This window comes from Saccharomyces kudriavzevii (genome assembly GCF_947243775.1).
Source record: "Saccharomyces kudriavzevii IFO 1802 strain IFO1802 genome assembly, chromosome: 10".
Taxonomy (NCBI): domain Eukaryota; kingdom Fungi; phylum Ascomycota; class Saccharomycetes; order Saccharomycetales; family Saccharomycetaceae; genus Saccharomyces; species Saccharomyces kudriavzevii.
This window is the reverse complement of record NC_079281.1, coordinates 211472-235471: the sequence shown is the minus strand read 5'-3', so window position 1 is coordinate 235471 and position 24000 is coordinate 211472. Positions and strand designations below refer to the sequence as shown.

At 39.4% G+C, this 24000-nt stretch overlaps 9 protein-coding genes and 1 non-coding gene across 10 annotated transcripts; 2 read left to right on the top strand and 8 right to left on the bottom strand.

Moving 5' to 3' along the window:
- Positions 1-101: 101 nt before the first annotated feature.
- On the bottom strand, positions 102-4547 carry BCK1 (mitogen-activated protein kinase kinase kinase BCK1; the record flags this gene model as incomplete). Its single annotated transcript, XM_056228956.1, has 1 exon — positions 102-4547. One exon carries the CDS (start codon positions 4545-4547, stop codon positions 102-104), a length of 4446 nt encoding a protein of 1481 aa, XP_056083023.1.
- A 261-nt stretch (positions 4548-4808) lies between these two features.
- MRPL49 (mitochondrial 54S ribosomal protein bL21m) lies at positions 4809-5294 on the bottom strand (the record flags this gene model as incomplete). Its single annotated transcript, XM_056228955.1, has 1 exon — positions 4809-5294. The coding sequence occupies one exon, from the start codon at positions 5292-5294 to the stop codon at positions 4809-4811; it is 486 nt and encodes a 161-aa protein (XP_056083022.1).
- A 236-nt stretch (positions 5295-5530) lies between these two features.
- On the bottom strand, positions 5531-6184 carry PHS1 (enoyl-CoA hydratase PHS1; the record flags this gene model as incomplete). The annotated part of the gene is made up of 1 exon (XM_056228954.1): positions 5531-6184. One exon carries the CDS (start codon positions 6182-6184, stop codon positions 5531-5533), a length of 654 nt encoding a protein of 217 aa, XP_056083021.1.
- A 319-nt stretch (positions 6185-6503) lies between these two features.
- On the bottom strand, positions 6504-9680 carry SAP185 (Sap185p; the record flags this gene model as incomplete). The annotated part of the gene is made up of 1 exon (XM_056228953.1): positions 6504-9680. The coding sequence occupies one exon, from the start codon at positions 9678-9680 to the stop codon at positions 6504-6506; it is 3177 nt and encodes a 1058-aa protein (XP_056083020.1).
- Positions 9681-10106: 426 nt separating this feature from the next.
- CHS6 (Chs6p) lies at positions 10107-12350 on the bottom strand (the record flags this gene model as incomplete). The annotated part of the gene is made up of 1 exon (XM_056228952.1): positions 10107-12350. One exon carries the CDS (start codon positions 12348-12350, stop codon positions 10107-10109), a length of 2244 nt encoding a protein of 747 aa, XP_056083019.1.
- A 314-nt stretch (positions 12351-12664) lies between these two features.
- On the bottom strand, positions 12665-14488 carry LSB6 (1-phosphatidylinositol 4-kinase LSB6; the record flags this gene model as incomplete). The annotated part of the gene is made up of 1 exon (XM_056228951.1): positions 12665-14488. The coding sequence occupies one exon, from the start codon at positions 14486-14488 to the stop codon at positions 12665-12667; it is 1824 nt and encodes a 607-aa protein (XP_056083018.1).
- A 940-nt stretch (positions 14489-15428) lies between these two features.
- Positions 15429-17465, top strand: GSH1 (glutamate--cysteine ligase; the record flags this gene model as incomplete). Its single annotated transcript, XM_056228950.1, has 1 exon — positions 15429-17465. One exon carries the CDS (start codon positions 15429-15431, stop codon positions 17463-17465), a length of 2037 nt encoding a protein of 678 aa, XP_056083017.1.
- Positions 17466-17770: 305 nt separating this feature from the next.
- Skdi_10.trna5R lies at positions 17771-17843 on the bottom strand. The gene has a single exon. It is a non-coding gene; the product is annotated as a tRNA-Arg (tRNA).
- Positions 17844-18177: 334 nt separating this feature from the next.
- Positions 18178-20637, bottom strand: MEF2 (mitochondrial elongation factor MEF2; the record flags this gene model as incomplete). Its single annotated transcript, XM_056228949.1, has 1 exon — positions 18178-20637. One exon carries the CDS (start codon positions 20635-20637, stop codon positions 18178-18180), a length of 2460 nt encoding a protein of 819 aa, XP_056083016.1.
- A 415-nt stretch (positions 20638-21052) lies between these two features.
- Positions 21053-22939, top strand: GSM1 (Gsm1p; the record flags this gene model as incomplete). The annotated part of the gene is made up of 1 exon (XM_056228947.1): positions 21053-22939. One exon carries the CDS (start codon positions 21053-21055, stop codon positions 22937-22939), a length of 1887 nt encoding a protein of 628 aa, XP_056083015.1.
- Between the last annotated feature and the right edge of the window lie 1061 nt (positions 22940-24000).

The following is a 24000-nucleotide window of genomic DNA, read 5'->3' as shown; positions in this document are numbered from 1 at the left end:
TGTTCTGTTACTCTTGTTTTAAACTCATTTAACTATCTATATACATTGTTCCAAAGTATTACTTATGCATTTATCTGTTCAGCATAACTTAATCTCGACAGTTATGCAGTTTTATTTTCTTGAGATGTTATCCTCAATTTTGAGGAATTTAACCTGTCATTTGACTTTATAAATTTTGCTAGCCTGGTAGATTTGAAGTCAAATGTTGTATCTACTTGACTGAATTGGTGAGAGAGAAGTTCAGTAGCTGTCGGCCTTTCCTCTGGATTAATCTCAAAACAGGCATCCAGAAAGCTTCGACCAACTTGTGATATTAGAGGTAAAGTATCTTCAGGAATTGGGGGTGCGGATTTTGACTTCCCGATTTTGAACATAGCAGCAACAACTTCTAGGTTGGACCATGGACGTTTACCAGCAAACATTTCGAGAACTATGCATCCTAAAGACCATATATCAACTTTCGCACTGTAGCCTTGCTTCGTATCGACCATTTCGGGAGCCATCCAGAACACCGTTCCCCGCATGGTCATGTCTGAATTAGAGTATATATCCTTCGATTTTCTCGAAATTCCAAAGTCGCTAATTTTACAGATACCATCTTGATCTAAAAGCAAGTTGTCCGCCTTCATGTCTCTATGGAGAATACCTTTCGAGTGCAAATATGCCAAACCTTTCAATACCTGTGTTGTCAAATGCCTGATTAATGACTCATCGAATCTTCCATACATCCTAATCAACGAGCCTACGGAGCCACCAGCAACATACTCTAAAAACAAACTGTAAATGTTGTTTTTATTCTCAAAACCTAAATATTGAACAATATTTAAATGATCCAAATCTTTTAAAGTGGAGACTTCGGATCTTAATGCTTCCACAGTGCCTAAAATAGCTTCATTTTGGGAGCTATACTTTGGAACTTCAACTTGTTTAACGGCCATCATTTCACCTGTAGTAACGTTCAAACATAAATAGACGGCACCGAAGGATCCCTTTCCTATCATTTCACCCTTCATCCAGGCAAACTCTTTATATTCGCCCTTTGAATTTTTGGCTTTATTGATTGACACCATATGGTTTTCGGTCACTTCGATCGTTCTTGTTCCCCACATTTTAGTGTTTTGCCTTTTCAGCTTGACCGAATTTTTTCTCGCCAGACTAGCTTCATGAGCAATGGTTCTTATTGTTTTAGTTCTTTTAGGCGTTTTAGTTTGATTTAACAACTTATTCTTATTGCCAATACCATCTTGAATTAGCTCGTATGAGCTGTCGAGGATATCTGGAGGGACTGGACGGGAAGGCGTGCCTGGTTCAGTCTTCGGTGAGATCATGTTTCTTGTCGAAAGTAAGCTCTCTAAAGATTTTGGAGATGTTGGAGAAGCAATTCCTTCAGTTATTGGCTTATCCAAATTAGCCCTGGGAAAAAATTTTTCCAAATTTTGATAGACAACTTCTGGGGATGGTCTAAAAGTCATTTTTCTTTCTACTTTGTCCCGCACTTCGGAATCATAGAATATTTCATCAGAATGTGTTGAATCGTTATCATTATCATTATCCTTTTTGCTTTCACTATTTGGCTCGGTATTTGTTTTTTTTCTGGACCAGATAATATCATCAGATGAAGTAGAGCTACTGTTATCACTGTCATCATCGTCTGACAGTGGTGGCGCATCTTCGAATGTTATATCATTTTCCTCGAATATGTCGGCTGCGGATGTCGAAGAGACAACCCTTTTCGAGTTTCCTCTTTTTAATAATGGTGAGGGAGAATAAAAGATTGAGTTTGAAGTCGATACAGTCGAATTGGAGCGATTCACTTTTTGTTTCATTTTCAGGGACGAAGTCGCGCTAGTGGAGTCTTGCTCTGTTTTCAGTCTACGCATAGCATCATTTGCACCCTTGTAAGGTTGGGGAATTAAAACGTGCGTTGAAGCTGGGGTATATGAGGAGGTAAGTGAATCAGGAGATGAGCTACTGGCCTCTACGGGAGAAGATAATAGTTGAGGTGGTAGTGGTTTAGATCTTTTGCTTCTCGAAATCTTTGTACTTGCCCTCATTAGGCGCATCGGATTATTCTGTTTAGAGGTAGACAATGTCCTTTGAGGAGAAGTATTTGTAGGAGGCTTGGGAGCTTCCCTTTTCGGCGCCAATTCCGGTTTTGTATAAGGCGACTCTCTCCGGTGGTTGAAGTCGATTTCGGTCCCCTCGTCTTTCCTCAATACTTGAAAACTACTTTTGCTTTCGTTTTCTGTTATAGGCGTTGGAATGTTCAGCTTATTTGTCTTATCTGGTAAGCTAAGTTCCAGTTTAGGACTTGTTCTAAACACCATTTTCGGTGCATTTTCCTCGTAGGAAAGAACCTCTTTTATATTCCAGTAATTTAATTCTTCATTAGTGTTACTATTGGGAACCCTATCGTAGTAATAACTGGGGGTTTGTGGGTACCTGCGTCCGCTGCCCGACGCATGTTCATCAAACGATGTTATATCAGATGAAGAAGTAACAATGGAAACATCATCAGTCGATGCGATTAAACTGCTTGTTCCAGATCTCATGGAACTTTTGCTTTTCACTGACTTCAAAGGGACATTGTTTTCTGAAGGGACGGTGGTAGGTTTCGATTTCTGCTGAGTTTTTGTTTGATCTTTGATAAAGATTTTTTCAGAAGTGTTCAAGAACAAACTTTTCTTTAGATATTTTAAAGTATCATCAGGAATGGCTGCTCCAATGTCGCAATCAAAATCTGTCATATGAAATGTGACATTTTTATGATTGATTCCTACTTTTGAGAGAACAGTTTCTTTGAAACTGGATAAACTTGTCAAGTATTTCAAGTTAACCGGAACAAAGTGGACATTATCCTTTGTAACTAGAATATATTTATTCTCACTGCCCGTAAAAGTTGTCTTTTTCATGGGATAAAACTTTTGTTCTAATAAAAAGCTCTTTAAACTATATGTTTGTTTTTTTTCTGGTACTGAAACAACCTCATCTGACTTATTATAATTAGAATATGTTTCCTTAGAAGATGCCGTTGTTGAAGAAACCTCAGATGTTCCTTCTGTGCTGACAACTTCTAAATTTCCTCTCACATATTTAGGAATAGGCGGTGCTGACGAGGATGGTGACGGTACAGCTAAATCATTCGTTTGCATGGTTAAAGTGGCAGTGCTCGAGTTTGACTTTAATGATGGGGTTGCTTGAGGTGCCGCAGAAGCAGCTGTGTTTGGACTAGGGACTCCCATTTGGCTTTTTCGTTTGAACTTGTTCCATAAAGTACCTTTATCATCAGAAGTATGCAGTGAAGACTGTTTAAGAGGCGAAGATACATTAGTTTCGTAGTGTTTAGGTTTTCCTTTGGCTAAATTTTCACTAGATAGACTATGAGCTTGTGAGTTAGGCTTGTTTGAAGGTTCCTCACCTATTCCGGTACCAAAAAGAGAATTTAATAATGAGGATTCAGATGAACTACTTTTATGATGTCTTCTAAAAATGCTAGGGTATGAAGGGGATGCAGGTGGGCTAGTTGACCCGTTGAGTGTACTGTTAGGTTCAATAATTGAGTTTGGCCGAGCTGGTATGCTTAATTTGATATTTGAAGGAGATTTCACTGAGGGAACACTGCTTGATGATGAACCCCTCAAGGATATGAAGCTTCTTCTGTATAGAGAACTTGCGCTTTTCGTCTTCTGGTGCGTTTGAGTAGAATGTAAAAAGGCTCTTTCATCTGTCTTGGGGGGACCCGATCTTGTTGGGCTCAATGCGGACTCTGAAGTTGACCTTGAATTCGAAATATCTTCTTGTGATTTACTATTTTTGAGTTTTGATTTGATTGATTCACTGGAAGACCTGGAACCTTTCATTTTACTCGCGCTTTTCTGACGTATATGACTATTGGTTACATTCTTGGTCATTGTTTTTTTCAATAACTGTTGAAATCTGGTGTATGAAGCTGTCTTTGTCTGCGGTAAATACTTTTCATAAACAGCGAAATTATCATACGCAAGCAGCTTTATGAATCTGTGGCCAAACAGCTGATGTTTTTTGAAAAACACTGTCCAGGATTCTGGGAAATCATGAAATTTGAACCATGAGGTGACGCGATGCATTGTCCATTCATCAGGGTCTGTAGGATCCCACGATAAGATCAACTTATCAAACGATAAACTGTTTACACTATTACTGCCGGAGGATTTCCTCGAATCGGAGAAGCAACCAGGTCCATTCTCACCTTTACATACAGTGCTTGGACCGCTCGTCGGAGTTTCAAGGGTTGTTGCTGAGATATAGTCATCCATGGTCCAATTAAAGGATTTCTCAGTCGCTGGTGTGGTTTCGCAAAAATGGGAAGTGGTACTGGGAGTGAGGTTAGGGAATTGATTTCTAATATCATCGTAAATACTTTTTCGAGATGTTGCTCGGGGACTCTTGCTTGAACTTTTAGTTGATCCAACGGAATTAGTCGGCTGATGACCAAATTTTATCGATGAGTTCGAGTCAGACCGGGAGTGTGTATGCGCAGTTCCTGCTATCTTCCTCAGAAACGGCATTTAAAGGTACACTCAGACGAGTTCGCTAGTTCACTTGTGTTATTGTAGTAATGGTGTTACCTCCATCCACCTTTCTTTTTTCTTTTGGTGGAGCGATCGATCAGATGCTTCATTTTCAATTGTCATCATATGAAAGAGAAACATCGTCCTAAGCGCGTCCGCCAGGAATTGAATGGGTTTAAAAATGCTAGAGAGAAAAGACTTATACTTTATAGTTATTTACATGACCATATACGTACGTATATATATTTATACGTATGTTCAGTTTACGCTCAGCTCTGATATCCTTAAAATTGTCAAATCACCTTTGCTGTTAGCATGACGTACTCGTCTGTTTCTTCTCTTCGTTACCTCCCTGCTCTGAAAAGCCCTTTTGGTCTTCCCTACGACGGTTGCTTTCAAAGTATATAGACCAGCCTCAATGGGAGAGTCGACAAGCTTATAGTTGCGGGATCCTAAAGTTGTCACATCCGTCATGTTTAACACATCACCCACTTCCGCTTGTTTCAACTTGAACGGAAGAATAACTCGGTCGCCCTTCGTTACCAAATATGGGCGGTTATGAATTCTGAAAACTGCATATAATTCATTTGACAACTTTAGTGGTGTCGTGTCCAGATTACGGACCTTGGTCCTCGTGTTACTAATGCTTGAAGTTGTGGCCAAAGTTCTGAGTGAATAATTGGCAAATGGCCTACAAATAGGCGTCATTCTGGCCACTGGCCATAAAAACTTCAATTGTAGCATGAAAATTTGAGTGCACCTTAAAGGAATGGCGTTTCAGTTTCTTGTCAAGGTAGTTCTGAATTGTATTCGGATCTCTTCAGAAATTGGTTAAACTGGCCACTTTTCGCAATTTTACTGAACATTAAGCCCATACACCTCGATGTAATATCGATAATAACAAGAACGTCAAAGCAATTTCGATATAAAGGCACTAATTTGTTTATAGACATACTACATACAAAGTTTCTTTTTAACATTCAGATAAGTTTCTTCCCGAATGCAGATTTCAAACTTTTCATGACTTTCCTTCTTTGTGTTACCATATGTAAGAATAACATTGGAAAGCCCGGAATATACGCTAGCATGGCAGCCACCAATATTTTCTTGTAAAGCAAGGAATACTGAGCTTCGGCTACATTCAGAGCGCAATAAATAATGCGTAATTCGCTGGCAACACCTGTAGGATATAGGACCCAGAATAAATTATATCTCAATAGGATTAAGATTTTTGGCGCGCCATTTTCAAACACTAACGTGAAAAAATAGTATAAGTATCTTACAATCTCGGTTATAGACCATGCCAATAGTAATGTTATGTAAACAATTGATTGAACTCCGCTGGTATTTGGCAATAATTGAAAGATACCCAAGACAACTAATAATCTTGAAGACACCTGGGCAACAGTGGTCAGCAATGGGGAGCGTACGATTCCCAACAATGAGTTTACGATCTCAATTGTAGCACCGCATTGGATGAGGGTAGCGATGTTCTTAGTGTGGTAGAAGAATGATGGCTGGCCAATCTTCGGATAGAGAAAAATGACCAAGTAGAGCAAATAAGACCAGCCGACCGCAGAAAACAAATTATAGAGCGGTAGAAAGGATAACGGAGATGAAAGTTTTTTTGCCATTTTGGAACGTTTTCTTGGCGTCTTATTCCTTCTATTTTTATCGAAATCTGTTCTTAATCTATTACTCTTTGCAAAATCATCTTCCTTACTTTGTATAAATTCAACAAAATTTTCTGAAAACTTCATGAAAAAAAAAGCATTTTTTACTTTTGTATATACTAGTCATCGCATGAGTGAAGTAAAATGAACTATTTAAAGAGAAGACCCCCCCACCTCACATAATATGGAACTCAAATAGTCATGAATCAAATACATATATTGCTGTGTAATTATATCTTCTATTAGTATTATTATTATTAGAATTATTAATTAGTATCGCCTAGTCCCTGTAATGCTCTGAATTAAATTTTACAACGCCCATTAGTCTGGCATGCTCCTCTTCGTCCCATGATATCTTGTCTTTACTTTTGGATCTACATAACGCGTATGCACTAGAAGTCGCATCGTCTAAATCATCTTCATCTTCGCAGTTATCGTACTCTTCATCGCTATCATCGCTCAGTTCATCATATTCCTCAATGTCGTAATCACGATCTTCCGCTTTTAATATTCCGTCCTTGTAATCTTCACACTCATTTGTGGGGCTATGAAGTTCAAATTGATGCTGGTATATAGGTGAGTTGGTACCATTTTTGGAAGGAGATGCTCTTTTAGGCAAGGAATTAGAAGGTGACGACTCCCAGTCATCGTTCAATTCCGCGCTTAGTTGAAAGTCATTTTCTTCTTCAGCATGAATGGTACTATCCGGTATTATTTCGGGCTTGCATGCGTCCGTGAAGCTTCGTTTGAGCTTTAAGGGTATTTTGTCGTTATTATCCAGCTCATTCAAATCATGTTCTTCAGAATCAGGGTCTGGATTGAAGTTTAATCTTGTTGTTGTCCCGTCTTCGCTGACGTATTCGTAATATAGCTGTGCTTCGTCGTGTTCATCATTAGATGGAACACGTGATCCTTTTTTTATAGAATTATCATGACAATATTCCTGAGATTTGTCTTCATCCAAGCCGTCGTATCCTTCTGCCTCTTCACTTTCCTCTCCTTGGCCATTTACATTGTCCATTTGCATTATGTCGTTAATATAGTCGTCAACGCTGCCCCCGGAATGCGTTGCCTTGCCGTAGACGGTGTCGTCTTCTTCATCTCCCAGTATCTCACCTTCTTCGGCAACATCACCTAATATTGCATTGTATTTCCCCTTTAGATCCTCTAACACATCCTCAGTATATTTAACCCACTTACTCTCAAAGAAAGAGTTAGTTACTTTAGTGTTCTCGAAGCTAATGTTCATCTCTTCAATGTATGCAGTGAATTTAGTGACCTCTTCGGCAATTAGAGTCAGGTGACCCATGTATCCAAGTCTTGAGTTATGTGCTTCCTCATATTTCGTACATTCATTATTTCCGTTAATAATCATATCGGTTAAACAGATGTTGGTTAGAAGATCGCTCAAAAGAAATCTGTTGTAACCTATCTTCAGTGGACCATTGAATATTTGTTGAATAACATCATAGATTACGTTATGCAGAAAATTATTCCACTGGAAATGGAAAAACATTTCAAGCATAGTATCTATCACCCTAGTATCCTGTAGAGCAATTTTCAGTTGATCACCAACGTTTGGAGAAATGCGAAATTTCTTTTCCATGTCGAAAGAATCTAGAATGACATCTGAATATTGTGGTTCGAACGGATTTTCGTTTTCTTCCTGTAGATTCCCATTGTTGAAATCTGGTATCAAACCATCCTTCTCGTCACTGTTTATTTCCTGGTTTACTTTATCAGTCTCTATTTGTAATGAGTTTAATTTATCAATAACTTCTTCCCCATCTACTGAGGTGCCAGTAGATTCTATTTGATTCGTATCATCTTCCTCTTCATCAGCATCTCCATCGTTCTCATCCTCATCTTCTTTTGATTCATTAAAGTCACTGGAGTTCACATTATCCTCTGCATTAAAGATTCGTTCTCTTTCGGCATCACGTTCTCTTACAATACTGTAACCATTTGGTTCATTCAATAAAGTCATATTTGAGCAGTGTAACAATTCCGCAATAAGTTCACAAATCTTGAATCTCTCAAATCCCAAGGGTTCGATTGTCCCATAGGATGTTCGTAAAGGGGCGATTTTCTTTTCGGTTAATATTTCGTTAAATTTAGGCATGCGTTCCGAAAACAGCTTTACTAGATATCCCAAATAAATCGGGTCTCTGTCCGTTGGAGGATGGGTTTTGATAGTGGTATAATTTGCCTGTATCGCATCGTAATCTGAATTATTTTTTCTTATCAGCTCAATAATTATCCCGACACCATTATTCAGCGAAGTACCGCCTTTGAGCATTATATCCATAAGTTTTTTCATCATATCAGGCGAAACTAACTGTCTTGTCAACTCGTTGGGCCCAATACTTGAGGCGATTTCATTAGGACAGTTGCCGCTAATGGTGACCAGAGCCTTCAAAAAGTCGCCGGCTGCGGATTGCATTGAAGAATCAAATACAGGATCGAGTAGATGGACTAGCTTGGGGACCAAATTCTGTTTTTTAAACAGTTGGATAACTCCATTTGATACTTCTGATTTATCTGTAGATATTACCTTTAATAAAAAATCCATCAACGGCGGATTATCGATGTGTACCAAGAAATCATCAACAATGTATTCTTTTTTCAGTATGAATCCGATAACACCATCCATGTCCATATCCAAGAGACGCTCATTGATTTTCATGAAATATGTTGATGCCTCTATTGACAATGGGGAAGAATGGCTAAGAATCGACCAAACTTTGGTTAGGAGACCTTCGTTTTCAATTAAGGCGGACGATATGGGCCAAACGTCAGCGGATAGTACTTCAGCCGCTATTCTGGCCCTTCTAATATCATCGTGCTCTTCTATTTCATGAGGAAGAGTTACCCTCGTATCCACAGAGACATTATCGTCTTCTTCACCTTCTATATCCTCTTCCTTATCATCATGGCCTTTCTCTTTCCTTTCAGGAATGTTATCTCCGCTCTCTGTATCTCTTTTAAAGCTCTCAGGATCCTCAGTTGTGTCCTCCTCTTTGTCATCCACTAAATTGGTGTTGTCTGAAATAACTCTATCAATACTGGAATCCAGTATGGCATTATTTCTTACATAATCTATCAATTTGGACAGAACTTCAGGATATTTTAAGTATACTAGCAGTTTGAAGTTAGAGCACATTAGTTCCGTATATAACTCCTCATCATCTAAGAGGTCGTCTAAAAGTAACAAATTAGGCTTATAGACTTTGTATTCTTCTTCTGTATTTGGCGGCTCACACACTTCTTCCTCCTCGTCTTCTGACCTGAAGGAATTGCCTTCCAAACTTTCGTCAGTGCTACTAGCATCGGTTTTTTCTATCACTTCCGCAATAGCGGATTCACTGTCAATCTTGATAAAAGCCTTATTCAGCAGCTTAGATAGGGGCGACTGCGAACTAAAATCTTGTCCAAATTTCCAAAATGATCCTGACATATTTCTTTCCTAATTATCAGATGGGCAAAAGCGATAAATGGCACTCTTCTTAAAACTAATCAAAACGAAATTTTGGAATCTCTAGCCCACTAAAATTGGCATGTATTATCTTAAGCTAAGGATATTTGAAGATCTTCACCAAATGTATCCTAAACGCACCTTTTCAAGCCCACTAGCAAAATTAATTCTTATCAGCCAAAGTTGGTGAAAATATGATCCAAAATAGTTCGTTCGATGAGTTCGAGCGATGCCCAAGCCTTTCCCATTCCCTTCGGAGTGTTTTGGCGTTAGCCGTCAATCCCTCGCAAAAAAATTTTCTTTGCCTACTTCAAAAATGCTAAAAAAAAATAAGTACATATGCCGTTACCCTTACCCTTACTGTATTTAACCGTAGTGGTTATATGGTAATAACAGCACTTTTTCTGTTCATGTGGGCTGTATTGTTTGGTCTTGGTCACCTATCCACGCGAGCATGGTATCTATCATGACCATGATCTCACCTCCTATGGAGGGTAGAACGAGAATCTTTTTGCGAAGTATATCTATTCCCAGTTCGTTGCATAGTTTGCACAGTACTTGCAGGTTGAAAATCTGGCAATAGTTATAATACCTGCAATCGTATGATATTTGCTTGACCAATAAGCCTATTATGGTGTCCGCGTCCAGTACTGTGACTTCTTGAAGATCTTCGGGTGGGTGCAGATATATTTTTAGTAGCTGTTGGCAACTGACGGGATCGAATCGAGCTACTATGCTTGTTCTTAGACAGGCTACAGCATCTTGCCAATGCCAAGTACGGAGCATGGTCAAGCCCAGAAGCTCCCACTCTAATCCGCTGTATTTCTCGTCCTTATTATTTAGATTAATCTTACTCAACTTCAGGTCTTGATATAAATCCAAAAATAAATCATCTAGCCAACGCTCACAAAACCGTTTCTTTCGAGCTTCCATGGGTATTTGGCCGTTTTCGTCCGTAACATTGGCGGAAATTTGGTAGAATTCAGTTTCCATCATGAAGGCTTCCGTTCGAATGTTTAATAGTCCATTCCACCCAATATTCTTCACAATTTCCATCAATAATTCATATATTTTACCACTGGACCATCCTAAGTGCTTACCGATCGTGTTCCGTGCTATCAGATTGATATTCTTTATATTCTTGGCCTCTTGATGTGAGACGAAGTTGATCAAATTCACGGATTGTGGGCCATAAATGGGGCCCAGTTCTATCGCGATGCCGTCCCAAATTTCTTTCGTATAGCCGACTTTTCCTTCATTTATCATTGCAATTCTTCCAAAAATTTGCCGTTTCAAATCATCCTCCTTCCAATTTCTCAATGTTCCGCACAGGTTCGTAAACTCTGTTGAACTTAGATCGAAATGTTGTTGACCGCCATTTAATGGTTTTTTATAGTAACTATAGGTGAGAAACCTGCTATACACTGTTTCGAGAAATTGATCACTTTTCCGTAGACGTGGCATCGAATTTATTGCGAACAGGGCTTTTTCATACTCCCCTCTTTTGATGTGACATTTGGCTAAATTGTACCACGAGTCAAAACAATCTAAGGCCAGTCCGGTTGATGTATTAGAGACGCTCAAAGCTAGCTCGTAATCTTCTCTATTCAAAAGAAATCTTGCTTGGATATTCAATAAGTCACTCATACAATTCATCAGCTGCACCGAATATGCATCTCGAGGCGGTAAATCACTTAGCAATGATAAAAGCGGGTCCAATGTTTCATTCAAAATGGTTATCATTTCCAGCTCTTTTATTTGTACGTAGTCTAAAATTGTGATCATGGCTATCTTATAGTGTAGATCGTGGATTGGATCTTCCTTGGTGAGCCCTTTCAGATAATCGATCGCGAAATCTACTAAGCCCGGCGTGATTGCAATAAAACTTTTTAAACTATACATTAAATAGTTATTGACAATGGTGACTTGCATACTTTTAGTGGAATCCCATCCGCAATCCAACGACCGAGGTAAGAACCGACACAATAATTCAATAATTCTCTTGCAAGAAGATACAGTATCTTTCTCAACATAGAACGGGCATTCTAATAAACCAGGAGGTTTTAATTCTGGATTAGTGTTTGTTATGATCGCTCTGATGATGGAACTAACGAATGTCTCTTCCCACATTTTTTCCGTCATGGTCGAATCGGTAGTTTCCTTGCCACAGTCAATTGCGTTTGCTTGGAAAGTACCGTCAGCATCATATCTGACACGAATGTCCAAATTACTGAAAAAATTAAAACAACAATAAGTGGATATGATGTCACTCGAGATATTCTTAGAAATTCGTTGGTTCGATCTCAGCATTTTTAGGAATTCTACAGGAGTTGAAGGACTAGAAGCTCCAATTCCAGTAAGATAGAAGTATTCGCCAAACTCTTCTTTTTCATGTTTATTTGAGTACGACATATGAATTATCTCAATCGGGCCCAATCCAACGTTACCAGAGGAAATTAGGTCCCTGATCAAATGTGTCCTGTTATGGAGACATTCGCCATATTTCCCTTCCAAAATTCGTGGACAGCTGTGAAGTATTTCTCGATTGATGGATCGACCAAGCGTTTGTACTTGAGATAGGCTTCCGGATGCAGAGTTTCCACCAGGCGTTTCATTTTGCTTTTTGGCCTCTGATGTCCAAAACAAATTCATGGGAGCTGCAGATGTAAGCTTTTTTGTTCACCGGCCACTTAAAGGTTTTTTTCACTCTTAACTAAATGAGGGCAGTGCAGTGAACCGTTCAAATTCTCCTTTCCTTTTTCCGAATACATGTTTTCTTTCTGAAATGTTCCAAACTATCTTTACTACAAATCTCCTTGGTTCCGATTTTTCTTGGACACACAAAATAACAGCCGGCTAACCCTCGCCATTACAGAAAAGAATCTTTAATTGGCGCCATTTATATCTTACATAGTGAATTAAAAAGTGTGTAGTGTTTTGGATATGTATTGGATCATTCTTAGAGATCAGCACCAAGTGAACACAGGAGTAGAATTGACTATTTGTAATCGCTCGGCTATCACGGTTTTATTCGCGAACGGGTGGACAGTTGAATCATGGTACACAGGCTGATTATCGTCCTGGCCATGTGTATGAAACGGAATCGTGCTCGGAGTACTGGGGAGTACCATTGGTGAAGAAGAATATAGTCCAATAGGTTCATCTATAGCGTTTTTGAAGATGGACACGGGAGGTGGACAGCAGGGGACCTGCATCTTTTCGTCTATTATTTGGCATCTTGTTCTTCTAACTAGCTCCAACGGGCCTTGCCTGGGGTCCTTCAAAGTTTCCACGACGTTGAATGCCTGGCCCTTCAAAACCGCCCATTGCTTTCTCCACATTCGAACGCTAAAATCCTCGTCCCTGCTAAATAGAGCTAAAAATTCTTGATACGATTCTTCCCACCATTTGGTACTTGTCAATATCGGTAGAAAATGGGACCTTATTTGCTCGGAAAATGGTTTGGCCAGGAGTTGCAAGGGCAAATACAACCACCCGTAAGGGTATAAACGCCACTCATCGGGGTGTTTCCAGGGGAAGGACAAGCCATTGTCAATTGCAGCTAATTTTAGCTTCCACTCATTATTTGGTAGTTTGATTAGTTTCACCATCCAGTTGTCCAGACCCCTATCTGTGTTCCTCATTATATAGTCCAGGATTATCAGTTTTTCTAGCTCCAGTCTAAAATGATTTAGGGTCGATTCTGTCCACTCAAATATTGTGTTTTCTTCGGATTCTATTGAAGTCGGGGAGAAGTTTATTTTCTTGGGCGCCTCTGTATCGTCTATTAAGGTCATAGTTATCTCTGGTTTATGTTTGACGTCTTCACCAGATGATTTTTGTTGCAACGGCTGTTTAACGTCTGAGTACATTCCTGGTAGCGGATACTTATGAAAGAACTCATCGGCATTCATGTAATCTTTGAGGAAAAGCTGGAATGAACCCAATTTTTTCTGTTTCTTTTTCTGCAAGTTGTACCCTAGTACCCATTTTTTCCTATTGTCATAGAAATTAAAGGACTCTAAAGATGCAGTATCTGTGTAGGGCACAATGTGCGTTTCAAGCCGTCTATCCAGCAAACTTGCTGCACTTTCACAAATGTACCCGAGATTAGGTATCAGACAGCTTCTGCCGAAAAGACATGGGAAAAAAGTACGATGGGCCCATTTGGTCCATTTAGGAGAGAATGGGCCATACGGTTCCTCATCCTTGGGTTTGAAGACCCCTACAGGCGCGCTTTCGCTGGCTGATGTTCCATATACAAAATACGACCCACTAGAACCAGCTTTTATCCTTTCCAGTTCGCGTCCAAACCTCTCCACAGCCTCAGTACAATCGTAAACCAAATGATTGAAGTTTTCTCGCTGTTCTTGTTCTTCCTTTCTTCGGAGCTGTTCGTACGGCAAGTCCCTCGTTGGATAGGCATGCACGGGACGAAACACCGAATACTGAATCTCATGGCCACTTCCGTCATCCCTCTGTCTTGAGATTTTGTCCTCTACATTAGAAGGCTGTACAACCGTAAAATTGGACCCTGAACCTTGGTTGGATGGCGGACTCTCGGACAACACGTTAGCCAGAGCTTGAGAAGAGGGGTTGAAGGACTGAGGATCCGCCGGAATGTCTGAACTGTGTGTACTTAAGCTGACCCCTGGAGATATGTGCGTTATCGCGTTCTTGGCTTTATGCTGTTCTTGCTCATCTCGGTACTGTAGCCAATCATAGCTGTTTACTGTCACCGTTTGGCGGGAATTGATGCTATGGTCATGCTGCTGTGCTTCGGTATTCATAGCTTGGCCAGGTTCTTGATTGTTTCTAGCGCCCTTTACACCAGATCATACACATAGATTTTTAGAGGGTTCTCTTTGATCACCTTTAATGTCTAATCTAAGAAATCCAAAGGGATTTTATCGGTCAAAGGAGAAATCAATGCGGAAGAAGCTATCATTAGGAAAAAAAGAATTGTAGTACCGCTGCTTCAGCACGGCAAGATTTCTATCGAGAAAGGAGTAAATATTTATGTATGTGTGTGCGTATAAAACATCGAAGAAGCTCCTGCACTAAATGTGTACGTACATATGTATTCAGTGCTTGTGCAAGCGTGCGAAAGTGTAAGAATGCTTCTTGCAGACACCAGGCGGGTTTTACATAGCAAAAAAGGAACCTATACTGCCTGTTGTTGCTCTTGGATAAATCTGCCAGTACACTTCCCAGTCTACTCCCAAAAGGCCTCACTATCTGGAGCGCAATTGCTGTTCTCTGTACCTTGCTAATCTTCTTTCATCAAATCACAGCTATCATTAGTCAGCATGGCGCGCACGTGACCGTAACTGTGGCTGAAAACCTTTTGTTTCTCCCCGGTTTTCAGTGAGCCGACTCTTCTACAATCCTTTTTTCCCATTTTTCATTCCCAAAAAACCTGAATTTTTGCCAAATGCCATGTCATGTGTCTCCCTTTACAATGACCATCTATCTATCTTTCCTGTTTATAAACGCCCGCTCACCAAACGTTAAATCACCTTCTTACTTCTTGCCCTTGCGGAGCAGACGTATATTTTGATATCTTTGCACTGAAACTGTTGGATACTTTTATCTTGTCTCGAGTCACTTGTGAGAACCTGAAAAAATAGAATCATATTAATATAAGGCTCAGTCTCAGAGTTTGTCCTCTTTTCTTTAGATATAGGGGTGGTTTACGAAAATTGGAAATACACACATAGAAAAGAAAAAATGGGACTTTTAGCTTTGGGCACGCCCTTGCCATGGTTTGAGTCCAGGGCGTACAATGAACACATCAGAAATGAGGGTATTGAGCAGCTGTTGTACATTTTCCAAGCCGCTGGTAAAAGGGACAATGACCCTCTTTATTGGGGGGATGAGCTCGAGTATATGGTTGTAGAATTTGATGATAGGGATAAGAACTCTATGCTTGACGTTTGCCATGACAAGATACTTACAGAGCTTAATGTCGAAGATTTGCCGCTCTGTGGGGCCAACGATGTCAGTTTCCATCCTGAATATGGCCGCTACATGCTAGAAGCCACTCCGGCTTCACCGTATATGAATTACGTGGGGAGTTATGTCGAAGTGAACATGCAACAAAGACGTGCCATTGCAGAATACAAGCTGTCTGAATACGCTAGACAAGATAACAAAAATAAGGTACATGTTGGTTGCAGATCGGTACCTTTGACGCTGACTGTCTTTCCGAGGATGGGGTGTGCCGACTTTTTAAATATCAAGGATCCGTGGAATCATAAGAATGCTGCTTCCAGATCGCTGTTCCTACCCGATGAGGTCATTAATAGGCATGTCAGGTTTCCCAACCTGACAGCATCTATTAGAACTAGACGCGGTGAAAAAGTTTGCATGAATGTGCCCATGTATAAGGACACGGCCACTCCGGAAACGGATGATTCCATCTACGACCGAGATTGGTTTTTGCCAGAGGACAAAGAGGCCAAATTGGCCTCTAAACCGGGATTCATATACATGGATTCTATGGGCTTCGGCATGGGTTGTTCTTGTCTACAGATAACCTTTCAGGCACCCAATATCAACAAGGCGCGCTATCTATACGACTCATTAGTAAATTTCGCACCGATAATGCTGGCCTTCTCGGCCGCTGCCCCCACTTTTAAAGGTTGGCTGGCTGACCAGGATGTCCGTTGGAATGTTATTTCTGGTGCGGTGGACGACCGTACCCCAAAGGAAAGAGGTGTCGAGCCACTGCTACCTAAATACAATAAGAACGGGTTTGGAGGAATTTCCAAAGAGGCTCAAGATAAAGTCACTAAGATACCAAAGTCAAGGTACAGTTCGGTAGATCTCTTCCTGGGCGGATCGAAATTTTTCAATAGGACTTATAACGATACAAACGTGCCAGTCAATAACAAAGTATTGAATAGACTACTCGAAAATGATAAAGCTCCATTAGATTACGATCTTGCTAAACATTTCGCTCATCTCTACATCAGAGATCCGGTATCTACGTTCGAAGAACTACTGGATCAAGACAGCAGGACATCTTCAAACCATTTTGAAAACATTCAAAGTACGAACTGGCAAACGCTACGTTTTAAGCCACCTGCACAAGGAGCCATTCCGGAGGAAAAGGATTCTCCCGGTTGGAGAGTGGAATTCAGGCCATTCGAAGTTCAGCTATTAGACTTTGAGAACGCCGCATATGCCGTGCTCATGTATCTGATTGTCGATAGTATTTTGACCTTCTCTAATGACATTAACGCATACGTTCATATGTCTGAAGTATGGGAAAATATGAAGACTGCCCATAGCAGGGATGCTATTTTGAATGAAAAATTCCACTGGAAAAAATTGTTCCGTGGTGAAAATGATGTGGAGACTGAAAGTTGTTCGATAGATGAAATCTTCCACAATACAGAAAATGGGATTTTCCCTCAATTTGTGACGCCAATTCTATGCCAAAAAGGGTTTGTAGCCAAAGATTGGAGAGAATTAAAACATTCTTCCCAACACAAAAGACTATATTATTACTTAAAGCTTATTTCTGATAGAGCAAGCGGTGTATTGCCAACAACAGCAAAATTCTTCAGAAATTTTGTACTACAACATCCGGATTATAAGCATGATTCAAAAATCTCAAAGTTAAATAATTACGATTTGCTTTCTATGTGTGATAGACTTACCCATTTAGACGATTCAAGAGGTGAGCTGACGTCCTTTCTTGGTGGTGAAATTGCCGAGTATATAAAAAATAATAAGCCAGCGATTGACAGTAAGGTTTAGCTCTCACTTCCTTTGGATGTAAAGAGACTTTATATGATTGATTGGGTGAGGGAAAGAACATCAAAAAAAGCAAGCCATCGATTTTTTTTTCTATTTTTATTCAATTTACATTTTTTGCCACTGGTCTTGAGGCAATTGCTGCGCTAATGTATGCCAACATGATCATTGATTATTGTTATATAGCGGAAATAAGGATCGAAAAGCCTCGTCAGAACAGATAATTTGAGTTGTGAATATCGTACTTTTATTATTATCTTGGGGGTATAACTAGAATGGGGAGGAGGCGGCATGGGTAAAAAAATATTCTTCCCCGCCAGGACTCGAACCTGGAATCTCCTGGTTCGTAGCCAGACGCCGTGACCATTGGGCCACGAGGAACAAGAATATAAGTAATCTCAAAGTCAATAGCCATACTTCAGAAAGCCACCTTAATCCCTTTCCTTTCCCTTTTTTAAGATCCAAGCAACAGACATTGAACAAAGACGAAATATTATTATACAGGTATTATACAGGTATTCTACAGATGTTAATCGCTCCGTGCCGTAAATGCAGAATTGTCGTGTGGCGACGATGACAGATTCATTAACATGGAGAAACTTCTATGTGACGCAAAAATCTTGCAATGCATAAGGAGATTTGCTCGGGGCATATGAATGACCCCATTTTGATGAGAAAGTTACGATTTTCTGTAAAAAAAAAAGAAAAAATTCCGCTACAAGTCGTGAAGTATGGACTGTAAACGATCATCAGTGACCTTTTCCATATCAAAATACTCAATATTGAATTCACCCCTCCCTTGTGACAAGCTTCTCAGTTTATTGGTGTATGCTGTAATTTCTCTTAGTGGCACTCTAGCTTTAATATTCTTTTTCATATTGAAAGTGGCGTCTTGTGATTTCTTTTTATCTTTGATAGTGTGTAAGGTAGAAATAACATCAGGCGGGATATAGATTCTTTCGTTATTTTCGAAAGAAGCATTCGAGGATGGAGCAGGAGTTATTGGACTGCATTCGTCTTCGATGGAAAGAACTTGAGCCTTCCTTGCACCTGCTAAATCCTGCAAGACCGTGCCGACATCTGATTGAGGGATGGTCAGATCTAAATCCATAATGGGTTCCAAAAGAGCATATCCATCAGTTGGTAAGTCATCAAGAGCTGTGAGAACTAAATTCCTGGTAATCTTCAAAATTTCTTGGGGAGTTTCAATATCTAATGGTACTGACCAATCACCTCTAATTTTGATTGAGCATCCATACAGTGGAAAGTTGGCTAGCTTTCCACCTCTTTGTAGCCCCACAATGCAGCTTGCCATGATAGAGTTTATAATCGATTCTAAAGGGACTTGAAGCCTCCATTCTTTATCGTACTTGACGTTATTCTTCATTACCAAATAATTATCGTTGATTCCCAAGGGATATGTAGCACAGTTAGGAATATGAGCAGCATTTGGCAGTACGGATAAAGAGAACTTATATCCATCATCACTTTCGTACGTTTCTAAATTTGTTTCTGAATTGATAGTTTCTTTATAAGAAACCATTAATTGACCGAATTCCACATCCGCTTTCAAGTCGTTTACCAAACGATATTTAGCAATTTCTAGATGTAATTCTCCCATACCATTCAAAACCGTTTGACCAGTCTCGTCGTTTTGCGTAATTGACAAACTAGGATCTTCGGTAACTAAAGTGTTCAAAGCATTCTCCATTGACTTTTTATTACTCAAAGTCCTTGGTTCAATGGAAACACCGAAAACTGGGGGGGGGATGAAGATAGGATTAATTTTTAATGTCAATTCCTTTTTTTTGTCAAACGACTTCAGGCCATCCTTCTTCAAAGAATGTGATAGTAATGTATCACCTGTGGAAACATTGTTTTCGATTGTGGATCCAGTTAGTAATCCAATTTGGCCCGCAGTTAAAACATCCACAGGTTGTGATGTTCCTGCATGAGGTACTAGCAATTTACCCAGTTTAAATTTTTCGCCAGTGGTAGAATTATAAACAGTATTGCCACTATTTAGTCTTCCTGAATAAATTCTGACGTAGACTTGTTTGCCCCTGATCGGATCGGTAATAACCTTGAATGCGAAAGCGATGCAAAAATTCTTGTTGTCATTTACTAGACATCCAACCTTGGGGTCATACTTCATTGGAATATCTTTATCGTTCAATTCTGGTAGTGTGGCTTCAATCGGTGATGGAAGATAATTAACAACTGCGTCTAATAAAGGCTGTACACCAATATTCTTAAACGAAGCACCGCATAAAATAGGTACGATCTTGTTTTGCACTGTCAACTTTCTTATAGAAGCATTCAACGATTGGGCAGATACTTTAGAATAATCACCCTCCGCCTCTTCAAGGAAGTGCTGAACTAAGTCTTCGTCGAATTCGGTTAAAGTCTCTATCATTGATTCCTTACAACGATTACATTGTTTGAGTGAAATGCCGTCCAGGTCATCTATGGTAATTTCATCTGGATCTTCTGGATTCCATGTAAGGCGTTTCTCGTTTATAACATCAATGACACCTTGAAAAACATAATCGTTACTAGCTGGGTGTTTTTCATAATAGGGAATATTTATTAGAACCGGTTTACTGGTTGTTCCTTGCATAAAATTTCCAATCAAATCATTTACCGTATGGTTAAAACTAGCCCCCATTCGGTCCATTTTATTAATAAAGCAAATTTTAGGCTTACTTTGACTTTGACCCCAAACTTTCTCTGTTTGCGCCTCCACGCCGGCCACAGCATCCAGAATGACAACACATGCATCAATAACCTTCAAGGCCCTGATCACTTCAAAGGTAAAATCTATATGTCCTGGCGTATCAATGAGATTCACTGTAAAAGAATCTCTCCAGGGAAATGAAATTGCAGCACTTTGAATGGTAATACCTCGTGATCTCTCCTGTTCCAAAAAATCAGTAATCGTATCACCAGTGTCGACGTCCCCGATGTGTTTCGAGACTCCCGCATAGTAAAGCATCCTCTCTGTCGTAGTGGTCTTGCCCGCATCGATATGGGCAATGATTCCTATATTTCTCACTTTCGACAACGAACTTCTCACTGTTGACAAGTGTTTACAGGCGCTACAAATTACAGTCAATCTTATTCTGTTAATTCCTGTCCTTCTTCCTGCCAATCTGTACGCACTCCATTTCCACATAGCCTTTCGCTTCCTTTATCTCTGTTTCACAGTGTTCCCTCTCGTTTTGCCACCTTGAGGTTTGTTTATCCATCTCACATTATCTTCCTTTAACCGCCCAGCCTCCCCGCCACGGCCATTCTCCGTGTTGATTGGCTCCCTCCCCTCAGTTAGGAAAGCCGTCAAAAGTCGCCCAAATAAGACGAGGCTGAAGCGATTCACTGGTCATCTATGCCTGCTTGAACGAGTGATTAAGACTAAGGGGAAGGGTACGACGGTCGTTTGTTTGTAGTCTCTAAACATTATATTTCCTTGTTAGACATCGAGCGCATACATGAATGGGTGGGTCATCCTTCGAATGATTTATAGCAATATAGTTACCAATAAAGGGAGAAAAAAGAGGAACTTTACACACAGCATTCAGGAATTCATATAGATGACTAAGAAACTCCCCTCAGAGCTGAAACAAACAAGAAAGTCTATTCAGACAGCTTGTGAGTTCTGTCATACCAAACATATACAATGTGACGTGGGAAGACCATGTCAAAACTGTTTGAAAAGAGGTATTGAGAATTTTTGTAGAGATAAGAAGAGAAAATCAAGAAAACGGGTAGAGAAGCATAGGATACAGATGCAGCCATCTTCGGTAAAAAGTCAGGCAGTACATAGTGTGCCGTCGAAGACGGTATCACCTTCCAGCGTACATTTGGAGTTCAAGGCGCCGCCCCTTGTGGAACAACGGGATTTATTACCCTCAGATGTAAGTAAACTCAGGAATACACCTAGTCATTCTACAAATATCCAGTACACGTACAACATAAATGATAATGTTCAAAGCAATGAATTCATACCCCGCATAACGAACTTTAATACGAATGACGGTCAGACTGCGTCAGAAGATATCTCCAATAATACATCAGCTCCACAACCAGTACACTTAGTTAATGACCCTCTCATACCCACCATACGGAAAAGCACTCTCAATTTAAAGTCTCATTTTTTGGAACAGCATAAAGCCATGCAGCAACCGCTGGCTGCCGCTTGTATGGTTACCACCACTAACATTCCCGTGCATCCTGAAATAGACTCTCGCGATGTTAATAATAACGATGATGTCGACGATGAAACTGATATTCATTTTGATAGTATGTGGTGCAATGACGAGTACATGAAACTGAAAGATATAGTGGATATTTCAACGCCATACCTACCAAATAACTCTCAAATTTTCTCACTCCAAGAATCGACATTCCCCAATCGTAGTGCATCTACGAAGGGAGATTCCTCTCCGCATTTAGCGAATCTTTTGAATATGACAAAAACTAGGAATAATGAAAAAGGGTCCTCCATGGGTGAGTCTGCTTCTGCCTTTAACGGATATGATGAAATTGTATCTAGGCCCTATATCTCATTGGATATGTTGCACTCTAACCGCGATTCAAATACCGGCTCAAACCCCTCAACTAATGAGAAAGTGGAAGGGGAAAGTGAGAATTCTTGTCCCTCTGATTCAGATGTCGAAAAGAATGATAGTGATTATATATCACCTTCAAAGTTTCGTGAATTAGTAAAGACTCCCCAGGACTTATACGACAACAAATGTTTGATCAAACCTCATAATTACAAGCTTGCGTATACCAAACTCCTTACCTGTTTGAGAAAAAAATTTCTTGAGGAATCCAAAGTTGGCCAACCTGATTTAGCAGAGGTTGGAAACGAAAATCAAAAGCAAGACTTAAGACATGATTTAGAGATTATAATACGATCTATATTAGAGCGATATGCTCCAATTTTTGTTTCATTAACTTCCAACATGATTGGAGAAGATTTGTTACTACAGGAAGTTACATTACAGAGGGCATTATTAGATTTGGAGAACATGGCAAAATTAGTAAGTTGTACACCAATATGTATCTGGAGAAGATCAGGTGAGATTTGTTTTGTTAGCAATGAATTTTATTCTTTAACGGGATTTAATAAGAATGTAATATTGGATCGGACTTCATTTATCTATGAATTTCTGGATCACAAAAGTGTTTCAAATTATTTTCAAATTTTTAACGAACTGCTGGCATTTGGTTACAATGATATCAATAAAAGGAGAAAACTACTGATGCTGAATGCATCGTCCTCAACTATATCCCAGATTACTGAGGAGTTTTCTTTTACAACTGATGGAAAAGCCATCTTCACTAAATGCAACCTATTATTAAGTAACGGCTTTTATCTGAAGTGTGCCTGTTGCTGGACGGTAAAGAGAGATTCTTTCAATATACCAATTCTTGTGATGGGCCAATTCTTGCCAATTTTTGACATTGACTAACGTATACCGCCTCCTAACATTAGATAAGTTTTACCTTCTTAAGACCTTTGACTTTCATCTGATGGTATTATTTATTCTTCGTTAGCCTTCCCAAATGTATCTTCTTCATTTTCACTTTCAACCGCAATTGCCTTTAATATTTATATTTATGTACATTGTATAGTTGTTAGCTTAATTTCATCATATCTCATTAAGAATTTAAAAACACTCCAAAAGTAAAAAACTCTCCAGGAGAACCTTTATAAGCTATACACCACTTGAAATATGACGACCTCAATTAATCATCGTTAATTACTGGCACTAAACTGTCTGCCATGAAATACCGGTTTCTGCTCATTGTCAAAAACCCTACTTGTTCACTTTTTCCATTACTATTATCCGGGTTACGGAGTGAGCATGAATAAAAAATACTCTTTTTTTTTAATCGACCAGAGGGTGAAAAGTATAAATAGTGCAAGTACTATCCACCTTGAAAATATTTTCCTCCTTCATTATTTTCTATTTTAAATTATCTTTTTTCTTTGTTTCTTCTCCTAAAAGGGTAACATCAGTAGTGGTTAATACTATCTTTAGATAATATTAATTTCATTATACCATAGAAACCTAAAGATTAAATTATTTTTGTTCTTCATGTTATGAAATATGAGTTATGAAGAGCTTGCTCTTTTGACCTCATATTAAGTAATAAGTTAATACTGGAACGAGAATTATTCAAATCATTTCATCATAACCCATAGCTGAATGAATTTTGACTACTCCTAAACAAAGTAGTTACAATTTTCATTTCGTTTCCGGTTTCTTAGATCAAACATTATTCTGAGGAAGTTCTCTGATTATTAATCAGAGAAAGGTTCGCGTTTTTAGAGAATTGCATAATGCAGTTTGAGAGTTTAAATTCCTATGCGACTCTTCTTCATGATAAGACAGTTTATATTTTTGTATATTTTTCATTTTCTTTCATCCTTCGTAGACTCCGTGAAGCTGGAGAAATCTTTGCACAGGGACCAAATTTATGGCTCAGCCATAGCCTGACTGAGTTAAGAAATTCTTACTTGGACATG